We start from the raw sequence: 12,749 nt of genomic DNA on the forward strand, positions 1-12,749 counted from the left end.
TTGTAGTTCAACTTACACAATCAAGTATCAACAAGAAAGTTAGATGCAAAGAGTACATAGTTTCTTTTTGGGAAATTCCACATGTTGCCCTCCTAGGTTCAAAAATTCTACATGAAAGACAACTTTTTTTTTTTTTTTCCAATTCTATCAAGTGGTACCCTTATTTTGTAAAAATAAAAAATAAATAAAAAATAAAAAATAAATAAAAAATAAAAAATAAAAAATAAAAAATAAAAAATCTAATCTAATCTAATATATATAAATAAAGTAGGCATTTTTGGAGAGCATTCGGCGCGCCATATAAGCAAAGGTATAGTTTTGACCAATTAAAAATTAGAATTTTATTTTGTTTTAGAATTAAAAAATATTCACTTGCCACCTTAATAACAACGACGAATGAGATTTAAGAAATTTTCCACGTATGTAAAAACAACGAATAATGATTTATGAGGATTTAATTTATTTAAAAAACTAAAATTTATCTTTTAAAAAAATCATCTTTAGATATAGGATTTATAAATCTAAGATAATCTTTATAGTGTTTATGATAAGGAATAAAAATTATTTTTTAATTGTAATTAAATTAAAATTTGTGATGCCTACCACTATAAATTGACGCATTCTACGACACACATAAAATCTCATATCAATACAAAACCAAATCAAGCGAATTTCGTGTCCGTTTTAGGTCACCAATGGTTGCGTAATTCTTAGTTTAATTTTTAAATTCATGTGTTAAATGTATATATTTGTGATTATTGTTTCAATTGTGTTTATTTGAAAAACTTAATGATTATATGTTTATGTTTTGTTTATTGAATTTTGTTTTTACATGTAGATCTAATTAAATCAGAGAATTAAATTCATTCAAAAATGATTGGAAAATCAAAGTACGAAGAGGTATTATATCTTTATAAATCGTTTACATTATAAACCTTTTTAGTTTTTATTAATTAATTTAATGATTAAAACAATTTTTTGTGATTTAGGTAGCATAATCAAGCCATCAAATTAACTTAATTTTTATTTTTAATTACAGGATGATTGCGTTCATGCCTCAATTAAAGCCAATTTTGTAACTTTTCGTCCAAAATAAATTGAAAGAAAAGTTTACTCCATTAGATACTTTTCAATCGTTACAAATACGAAGCAATATCGCACACATTGTAAATGACAACAAAATAATGATTTAATTTTTTAAAATATTATTGTTCGGGCAATTGAGGATGATGATGAAATTTCAATGCATAGATCTAGATTTGATTTTGTACAATTTTAATTTTTAGATTTCACAACAATTTTTCACTTCCGGTAAATATATATATTGATTTCTTTTATAAGACTATAAAGATTAATTTTATATAAATTTTATTTTTGCTAACATGTTTTATTTATCCATTTTGATTAGATGGAAGAGATATGGGTGTGAACGAAGTTGGTGATTCTATCTATATAGAAATAAATAGTATACATGATTTTATTATTTTTAAATATTTTTATCTTTTAAAAAACAACGAATAGTGATTTAGGATTTAAATTATTTAAAAATAAAAAAAAAATATATCGTTTCATATTAAAGATTTTATCCTAATATGTAACAGATAAAATATCACATTTACAAATTTATTTTTGAAAGTTATCATATTTACAATTTATTCATATTTTTGAATTCTGTTTTCATATAATTAACAACCACAATAAAATACAAAACAACAATAAAAAAAATCGAATTATAAATTACATTTAAAAAAAAATAAAAAAAAAAACTTTTGTAATAGGCAATAACACTTTAATTAAAATATTATGTGTTTTTTTACTATTAGATAGTAAAATAAATCAAATAATTTTTTTTAAAAAAAACATAGAATCTACACGGAAATATATTTTCTTGAGATTTATATATGAAAAAACCGTGCATCGCACGGGCTTTCATATATAAATAAAGTAGGCATTTTTCGGGAGCATTCGGCGAGCCGCATAAGAAAAGGTATTATTTTCACTGATGAAATTTTAGATTAATAATTTATTTTAGAATAATTTAAATATTCACTCGCCACTTAAGAAAAAGTGACGAATAAGATTTAAGAATTTTGCCACCTAGGTAAAAAAAAACGAATAGTGAACAATTAAAATTTAAATTATTTAATAAACTAGTAATTATCTTTTTTACATATATGGATGTAAATCTTTGATCGTAAATATCTTTAATCCCTCCCTAGCAAATATTATAAAAAAATAGATATTAATAATGTACTCATCGAAACGAATAAAACTAAATCTCATATCACTATGTTTTTCCTTATATATAGAGAGAAATTTAGAAGATTCCCCCTAATTTTTTTAATAGTTAAAAAAACATTTTGAAACAGAACGAGTATATAAAAAAACGCATTTGCAAAGGCCTTATTTTAACCAATAAATAAAATAATTTGTCATTTATTTTTTATTAAAAAATTAAATTGTCACCTAAGCAAAATTAAAGAATAAGGTTTGGGATTTTAAATTCAAGCGCCACCTAAATTAAATAAACCTACGAAAGATAACTTTAGTGTTAAAATTAAAAAAAAAAAAATTATCTTATGATACTAGGAATTTTATCCAAATATCTAATGAATGATTTTCATATAAAAAAATCTTAAATTAATAAAAAGATTTACAAGAACCGTGCATCGCACGGGCTTATATCTAGTATATATATATAAAGGGGAGTTTTTCCCCGAGTTTTTAGAGAGCCACGTAGGATCTAATTTTCTCAGCGCGCCATGTAGGATTATAAATCTTAGTATTAGCAAATTAAATAAGAGATTATTAATTTCTTTTAGAATTAAATAATTCAAATGCCACATAAGCAAAATTGGCGAATGGGATTTTTAAGTTTAAATTAATTAAATATTAAATATTATCTTTTAATATTAGGAATTTTATCTAAATATGTAACAAATTTTAGCTCATAAATACAAAAAAAAAATAAAAATAAAAATAAAAAAAATTCAAACAAACCGTGCATCGCACGGGCTTCATCTAGAATATATATATAAAGGGGAGTTTTCCCCGAGTTTTTAGAGAACCACGTAGAATCTAATTTTCTCAGCGCGTCATGTAGGATTATAAATCTTAAGTGTAGCCAATTAAATAAGAGATTATTAATTTCTTTTAGAATTAAATAATTCAAATGCCACGTAAGCAAAATTGGCGAATGAGATTTTTAAGTTTAAATTAATTAAATATTAAATATTATCTTTTAATATTAGGAATTTTATCTAAATATATAACAAATATTAGCTCATTAAAAAAAAATCAAACAAACCGTGCATCGCACGGGCTTCATCTAGTAAAAATTATGGCTAACTACAACAATTAAAATAGTTAACCTTAATTTTTTTTAATTAAAAATAATGAAATTACTTTTAAAATAATAAAAAAAAAAATTAAAAAAAAAACCCACCCTTTTCCTCTTCCCGGACACCAGATTCACTGTCGCCTCCTTCCCAACCAATAACTAAACTTTCTCCGTTCACCCAGCCCCCGGCGAATTCGCTGGCACAAGGATCCCTACACCTAGGGGTGAGCATAACAGGGTACCCTGTAAAAATTCCGGGAACCGGAATCAGAACCTGTTGCAACAGGTTCCTCAAAATGGGAACCGGAACCGAAACCTGTTCAACAGGTTCCTAGAAATTGGGAACCGGAACCTACAGGTTCCGGTTCCGATTCAGGGTACCCTGTACAAAAAGATACTCACTAACTTTTTGCAGATTTTTTTAATAAAAAACTTGTTAGTCACTAATTTATAATGTTTACAACACGCAAATAAGACAAACTAATAGTAGTTGTCTTACAAATTTAATATATATATTTTTATAATTGCAATTTTGATATATACTATTTAAAAATTGAGTACAAATTAGTGTATAATTAAAATTTAAGTGATATTTTTATTAGGTACAGGGTACCCTACAGGTTCCGGTTCCAAAAAAATTGAGAACCTGATCCGAAACCTGTTACAAAAGGTTCTCCAATTTGCTACCCGGAACCGGAATCTCTTATACAGGTTCCGGTTCCGATTCAGGGTACCCTGATTTTTTGCTCACCCCTACTGGCTACACCGGCCTCCTTTTTCCTCTAACCCTGACCTTCCCCCAGCCCTCCTCTCCCCTCGCTAGCGGTTTAGGGGACGCCGGTGAAGGAAGAGGATGGTTGGGGTAACAGTGGAGTCGCCACTCGAAAAGGAGAGGAGGTGGTTGGCCGGCAAGGGGGTAGTAGGGCTTAACAAAAGTCAAGATATTTAATTCAATGATGATGCTTTTAGTTAAGATAGTAGTAGAATTTAGGTTAATGTTTAGTGAATAGATTCTTTACTAGAAATTAGGTTGAAGCATGTTGGATCGGTCAATTTAAGCTTAATTTTAGGATCTGAGTGGTTTTGTATAGTGATTAAAGTGATTAGATGAGGTTTGCTTTGTGTTAATATTGATTGGTTTGGCCACCCTTGATGTTAAGCATGTTAATAATTCACTAACAATATCATAGCAGCACAGCAAATGCAATTTCAACCTCCAGTACCCAAAATGAAATCGAACGGAATTACAAAGGTATAAATATGGACCAAATCAGCATATTTATGGAACAAATAACACAAAACAAAACTCTCTAACGCAGCTGATGAATCTCTCGGCAGGGAAGACAAATATAAGAGGAAAAAAAAACCCATTTGATAATGTTTCCCAATCGGTTGAAGTAGGAAACCAAGCTTCTGAACAGCCAACAAACTCACAACACAGCAATAAACACACTATCCTACATACTATGCAATGGCCGTTAAATTTAAATCTATACAAATGGGAAAATATCAATAATCACATAATATAACCAACTCGGAATCCTAAAGAGAAGATGCTTCAGCTTTACAAACAGGGCAAGCATTTTTCCTCACAAGCCATTGCTTTATGCAATGCAAGTGATAAGCGTGTCCACATTCCAGTTTTCCCACCTCTTCTTCCGCTTCATACTCTTCCTGCATAATTGACAGCAAATACAATTTGCAACTTTAATTTCATGTGACTACCGTATCTAGGGTTTGTTCTTGCTTTCAGTTACTTAAATTCAATGACATGAATGGATTGTCAGATATTAACATTACATAGTGGCAACTTCAAACTGACCTGACAAATGCTGCATTTTCCTTCTACATCCGCTGATATGTGGGATTGTGATGGAAGTTCGTTTAAGATAGAGAGCTTGGTTTTCCTGAGACATCTACCAATCTGATCATCTCCCAGTCCAGTACTCACATGCCCGATTCTATCACCAAGTTCAAGCAATTCCTGTTTGGACCATCAGAAAGAAATGTAGCAACATATAAGCAAAACTGAAAACCACACGTCCACACTCGTGAATATATGTTAATTGAAAATGAAAAGCAATGACAAGATCACAAGGGAATGAGAAAAGATAGTCATACTTCATATGTCATATTATCAACATCTAGTCTCAAATCCCGGTATCTATCAGCACCACCTGATCTTCTGCCCGTCAACAGACCATTTTGAAACATTAAGATCTGTGTACACAATATACCCATAAGTTTGGTCAGATGTCACATTTATTCAACATGATATTTTAAAACATAATTTACTCCAATTTCAATTACTAACAAGTAGTAGCACAGTAATAATTGGACGATTCGGCAGTCAGTACAGAAACATCATAGGTGGTTAGAAAAGAGTAACCATAGTAGACTTCAGGTTGAACACTACTCGAGCTACATGTATATTTTCCGGCTTTTGGAATCGCTGGAGCGGAAATAAAAATGAAGTGACCACAGAGATTGAATCAAAAAAATCATTCTATGACATGAGGCATTCCCCATTCAAAGTACAACTCAAATATTATTTGATATGAAATCTTCCAAAGCCAATGAGTTACAGAACTACAAGATGAAGATCACCAACTTCTCCGTACATTTAATATACTATTTTTTTCTTCCAATAGGAACAATAAAGTAGATCTTATGTTTTATCTATCTCTTTCTAAATTATTTTGTGTCTAAAGCTCCAGAATAAGTTTACAGCAAGCTATTTATCATAGCACATCTCCAAAATTATTATCAACGAGGCATAGTTCTAAACCCCCATCTAGCAAGCACTTCTTCAAGTTGGAATGAGAACAAAGATGATTGTGACCATTGTGTTCTAACAAAATGGTGGAGTAAAAAGACTAGCTTGAAATTTTGAGGGGTTTTTTTCAAATGACAAAACACCCAACAACCTTATAAGTTTTCTGGGCCAATGCAATGTACGTAGCTGACTTATTTAGTCTATTCTTTTGACGACCATCATGATGAGAGAGAGAGAGAGAGAGAGAGAGAGAGAGAGAGAAAGGATGGGGTATCTAGGACAACATTCTTTACACCCAATAACCATACAATATCGGAATTTGTTTAATCAAGTGAATTATAAAATGGGCATTCAAGGTTCCTTTCTCCATTTTCACCGTGTTAGTTTTGCTACTTCAATAATATTTTCAACTGTCTCAAAATAAATTTAGATAAATAAAGAGCTCCATTCAATCTTCTAGGAAATATAGATCACAGCCATAGGAAATGAAAAAACTATTAGAATCCATGCTACTTTTTATTTTATTTTTCAAATTTTTTTAGTCACTTGCTTCTTTTTTTTTTTTCCTTTTCCTTTCTTCTAGGTGTTAACATAGATTACACATAAATAGAACACTTTGTAATTCCATTTTGTTTTTAATAAATAGTCCTCGTTTTTAGCTAGAACCTAAGCATAGATAATGGCCATAATGCATCCAAAACTTTCTCATTTTTCTCACACATTATTTTTAACTTTTCAGGTAGCTACCCACAAAAGTCAAACTCTCAATATAGGTTATTAGAATATACTCCTATAAGTAGAGACACTATAAACATCCAACCATATGAGGATATAATCAAGACATTGCCTACAAATCATTATTTAATCCCTCAAATGATGGTCTAAAGTAGCAACATAAATTCACGAGCAAGCTACTGAATGTAATTTATAGTTTTCCCAAGCAAAACAGAATCTTTAGAGAAATAAAGAATTAAGGGCATTATGATGAAGATGTGGTTTTCAAGGTAGAGAACAAGAGAAAAGTCAAGCCCACTTTACCTGCTTTTAGGCACTAATATCAGCAATTAGAATTAGCAAATATAAACTTTAAATCTTTTGACATCCCATTTCTAAATCATAGGATATGTTTGATTTTTATGGTCAAATCTTCTCAATTTTGATGATGGAAAAAGTTTAGAAAATGCTGTTTTTTTACAGAAAAACCACTCTTTCTTCTTGGGCTTAAAGGTAAACAATTGGCTAAATATTTGGTCAGAGGCCCCTTAAGCATATGATAAAAATCATTTCAAAAGCAAATGTGGATTAATTTTATTAAAACTTTGTGTGCTTTCTCAACTATGGACTTTGTTATAAGATAATTGGTCACATTTAAAGAAAGTTGAAATTTTCTAGTATTATTGTTTCTTATCAAGTTAAGTGAGTGTCGCATTATAATATTATAACTAGATTTCTATGTTTTATCTTAGAAAGTTTTTCAGCAGGATTATAACATTTACCATATAATATAACAAAAAAAATACATATGGTTAAAATTAATATAGGCTAACTAGGTTAAATCCCGTGCAATGCACGGTTGTTAAATATTGAAAATTATAGAGTATATTAAAAATAAAAGCATGTAAGAGAAAATATTTAAAATACATGTAATAATTATAAATTTATAATGGATAGTTTAATCTTGAAAAGATTTATATTTTATATAAAACAAATTATGTCATAATTTAGATATAATTTATTTTTTCTTACATAACAATAATTTTTTTAGAAGGTACTTTTGGCAGGAAATTATTTAATAATATATTGACAAGTGTATCTTTAGATTCGCTTTTAGTAGTATTTAATTGATATTTTCTAGTTGTACCAAACAAATCCTGTGAAGGGGATTGTAGGGTTGGGGTCAACAATGATAACTGGGACGCCCTGTAGTTTTATGTTTAAATAACAAGGCAGATCTTGGTGGATCATTACTTTACACCTAATATAGATTAATCTGAAGTATATATTTTTTCATGAATAAATACCATATAAAAAAACAGGACACTGATGTAATAATGAAATAGACGCCGCACATGAAATTATATTTCTGGTTTAGGGGGACAAATCATACCTAAAAGCCTAAAACATCATCAAGTAAAAGTCACTTGACAAACAAATAAATTGGCACTTTCAAAAACTATTACTAAATTGCTAAGCAAAGTTTTGCCTTTCCTAAAGGTTAACCTACAATGCCACCAAAGGTATTCGCCACGAGTAGATTTGATAACTAAAGTCATATAAGCACCATATAAACAAACCTCAGCTAGCCCCTCAGGGGATCGATTACGCAAATGATGGTAGTACCGAGCTTCAAAAACATCCGGCCCAAAAGGGGGAATATCAAAGGCAGAATCCAGCCCCGGAGCAGCGAATTGCTCAGCATTTACTCTTTGTCTAGAATTATAGGAGGCTCTCTGCAAGTAGTCAAGTAGACAAATATACAACGAATTAACGACAGATTGTAGTCAAACACAGTCAAATGATACTGGCAAACGGATACAAATCAAACCAAAAGACATTAATACAACTCAAGCGAACAACTAGCAATAAAAATTAAATAAATGTATTCGTATAATTTAGGCCAAAACTCTCCTCAGTATCATTAATTCCAGAATACCCGAACTCGACCGACTTGTGATTGTATCATTAATTCCTAAATTAACAACATTTTATGTGTATAGTTGTATCAAACCAATTAATCTAATCAGTTATTCAGTTAAGACAAATAGAAGAAGACTTAGGTTAGGCCATCCAATTTATATATGTTATTATAATCCCAACAAATTGATGGGAAAACTAACATACTATCTTAGCATTATTGAAATCAATTAAAGGATAAAAAAATAATAATAATAATAATAATAAAATAAAATAAAATAAAAATCTACTGCATAAAAATATGTCTTCCGCCTTCCCAAACGAAAAGCAGCACCAATCTTAAGGTATAAAGTTCAAATCAAAAATCATATATTTAAGAATTTTATGCCATAACTTCATCTAATCCAAGAGGTTAAAACAAATTATTACAAACAAAAATTAATTCTTCACAAATTCTCGATATTATTATATATTTAAAGCTGAATTCCTCTGTTTTAAAAGTTTTAAAATGTTGTATTCGAGAAAGGAAAGAATTTATTCGAGATGAAGGAAGGTAATTTACTTTAACGCGGCTACATATGTCATCATCTTCCACTAATATCGGCTCAAATTTCTGGGTTTTAAAAAAAAAATATAGGAAATTCACTTAATTCAAAAAAATTCAACAAAAATTCTTTTAAAAAAAAAAAAATCAACAAAAATTGATGCTTAAAAATAGAAACCCAAGACCCAAAATCCACCAAAATTTAGAATGAAAATGCAGCAAGAAAATCCCAAAAAGGAAATAATAACCTCTCTATGTTGCAGTTTATCAAGATCAATTTTACCACGGTTGAAATTGGTACAAAGAGGTCTGACACAATAAACAGAAGCAGCAGCAGAAGCATCACCACACCATAAATCTTGAACACCAATTGGGTGGTCTTCCATTAAAGCACCTTGTAATTGTTGAACATTCTTCTTCTTACCATTTTTCTTCTTTTTTTTCTTGCTATTATTATTATTGCAATTGTTGTTCTTGTTGTCAGTCTTATTCTGTCTGGTGGTTTCCCAATCAGCCGAGGACCTTATAACACCGGGGACGGTAACCTCGGGCCGAGCCGTGCACCCGAAACCCCGTAAACTTCGTGTTTTGGGGGTGAATTTTGCGGTTTCATGGTTGGTTGAAAAAGTAGAGAGTAATAGAGAAGAAATGGAGGATTTGCAGCGAGTAGATTGGATAATTGAAGGCATTTGAGGGTTATTTGGATCTGATGAAAGATGATTTCTGGGTTTGCGGCATTTGAGATGGTCTGCAATTGTGGAGTTTGAGTGGTCTGATGAAATTGCAGCCATGAATGAATGAAATTTACAAGTTGTGGAGAGAGAAAAAGAAAAGAGAGGGGGGAAAGGTGGGGAGAGTTGTGTTGCTTTTTTTAGGGAGGAATGGAATATGGATGGATTGAGTGGGAGGGAATTTAGGGGAAAAAAATTTAAAGAAGTTGTACTTAATTACTTATGGTGTGTGAATGTGTGATTAATTTTTGTTATTACTAGTACAGTATTTGATATTCTTCCATGTTCTTGGTAATTAATTATGTCCACTTTTTGTGTATGAATATACAGTACCACTGTACGAGTGTAGGACTGTATTTGTATTTTGTTGGGTGAAACTTTGAAACTGAGGTAGGGACGGAGGAATATGTATATTTGTGTTGTGTCTACATGTACTCGTATTATATTGTGTTGCGTACTATGGGTTAATTTCTAATTTGAATTTGTGAAATTGCGTGTTATTGATTTGGTTTGGCAAGAATTAAACAATTTAGAAACCGTCATTTGGAAATTGAAATTTAACCCTAGCTGATTACGAAGTATATTTTACTTGAAATAGAACAAATTCGATTCTTGTTGAACCATTTATGATCCACTCATAGGCTCCACCTATTTTTGATCAATTGCCGCAACACCTGTAATAGCAGCAGTTTGGCCTCCACGCCACGGATTCTCCGATCAAGCCTGCATCCGCGCATGACATGTAATCAATTCGAAGCTTGATGACTCGAAGTCTCGAACCAAACTAAAAATTTTCTAACCAGTTTTAATTGAAATTGTTTCAATGTAAACACATCCCATTATACATGGATTGTTTAAAAGTGTAATATGTTCTACTTGAAACCATTTACAACTTGTGACTCACTTTATCCAAACTACTTCGTAGCCTATGCAACTGACTACATAATATAGACACCAAAATTGTGTCTTCCTAACTAGGAGATATTATTATATACACTCAGGCACACGGTGCACCAATAAGTGTTTTTTTTTTCATTTTGATGATTTGTATCCTTTGAATCATCTAATGAAGAGCAAAATCTAACCTTGGTTTAGTTGGATGCAAGGTACACCCGGGTGCATATAAAAAATTTCACATAAATGGTGCTCAATGATGAAATGAAGCAATTGTCTTAATTGGTTGGGGATCAGGTGCAATGGATATGTTGATAATTATTGTTTTCCTTCTATTATCTTTCAAAGTCCAAATACACTCTTCAAAATTCAAATATGATCTCCAAAGCTAAAATAAACCAATTAAATCCCAACCATCATTTTTCAATCTCAAAATCAAATTGTTGAATCATCTCAAAGAAGTAAAGAATTCGGCTAAGTAGACCATGGATAGACATATCAGATTAGGGTCAGGGGTCACACCCCCAATCCTGAGACATGCACACATACATGCACACACAAAGGTAATTCGAAGATGTTCCCTCAAGGTTATAACACCTTTTCTATAAAGGTGTCTTCTTCATTTCCAATATTTAAGATCATTCCTTGATTTAAAGATTTTGATCAGGTAGTATGTCTCTCCAAATGGTGAATCATTTTGTGAGTGTCTCACATTGAAGAAAAAGGAGAGATAGTTCCACTTTATAAGGTAGATATTACTCCTGTTATTGCCAATTGATTTAAGTATGAAATCTCCTTAGCCTTGTTTGTGGACTAAACTCTTCTCTTCTTTATTCGGGTTGCTTAGGTCCATTTCATCTTATCTCGAAATTTAACAAGTGTTGAAACCCATTGTACTCCAATTGTGAGTGTCCCATTTTGCAGAAAGAGTAGAGATGGTTACATTTTATAATTAAGGTAGAGGAGTTACTCCTACTTTTACCAATTGGTTTTAGTATGGAATCTCCTTAGCCTTATTTGTGGACCAAACTCTCCTCCTCCATATTCGGGTTGTCCACACCCATTTCATATTATCTCAAAATTTAATATGGTATCGGAGCTTATTTGTGGATCAAACTCTCCTCTTCCTTGTTCGGGTTGCCTTGACTCATTTCATATTATTTCAAATTTTAATAGCAAACTTAGCCTACTATTCCATCTGTCCCTAATTGTTTGCCCCATGCTCATACTACCTCTGCTTCAAGTTACTCGCAACAAATGGGGTGCTTGCGGACTGCTAGGTAAAAGATTGAAAGCATGATTATTAAACCACCAGATTCAACCTTAATTAAATTAAATAACCCACCACCACCGATACCACCAAGCATCACCAAAACCAACAACCACCATTGCCCAACATCACTGAAACCAACCACCACCTAACATCACCGAAACCACCCACCAAGCCGCCGCCACCACCACCCAGCAGCATCGAAACCACCCACCACCACTACCCAGCACCGAACCTCACGAACCCACCACTACCAGCACCACCAACGCACCCAGAACCACCCACGAACCCAGCAAAACCCAGCCGCGGCAACCCACCGTACCACTTTGCAGAATCAAAACTAACCCAGAACCTTCAATCGAACCTAGAACCCCAATCAAACCCACAATTGAAACCAAAACCAAACCCAAACCCACAATTGAAACCAAAATCAAACCCTCAATCAAACCCACGAAACCACGATGCCATCGCACCCACGAATCCAGCAACCACAAACAAACCAACCACGAACCCACAAACCCTTCTCTATCATCAACCATCAAAACTCTTCAAAACTCTAG

The 12,749-nt window shown here is 31.8% G+C and overlaps 1 protein-coding gene across 1 annotated transcript; it reads right to left on the bottom strand.

The window, feature by feature from the left end:
- Positions 1-4,581: 4,581 nt before the first annotated feature.
- Positions 4,582-10,200, bottom strand: LOC145599301 (putative E3 ubiquitin-protein ligase RHC1A). Its single transcript, XM_081655696.1, has 5 exons — positions 9,543-10,200; positions 8,411-8,566; positions 5,462-5,560; positions 5,163-5,324; positions 4,582-5,014 (listed from the first exon to the last, which is right to left on the bottom strand). Exons 1-5 carry the CDS (start codon positions 10,083-10,085, stop codon positions 4,883-4,885), a joined length of 1,092 nt encoding a protein of 363 aa, XP_081511822.1. The 5' UTR covers positions 10,086-10,200; the 3' UTR covers positions 4,582-4,882.
- Positions 10,201-12,749: the final 2,549 nt, after the last annotated feature.

This window comes from Chenopodium album, chromosome 20 (genome assembly GCF_948465745.1).
Source record: "Chenopodium album chromosome 20, dcCheAlbu1.1, whole genome shotgun sequence".
Lineage (NCBI taxonomy): Eukaryota > Viridiplantae > Streptophyta > Magnoliopsida > Caryophyllales > Amaranthaceae > Chenopodium > Chenopodium album.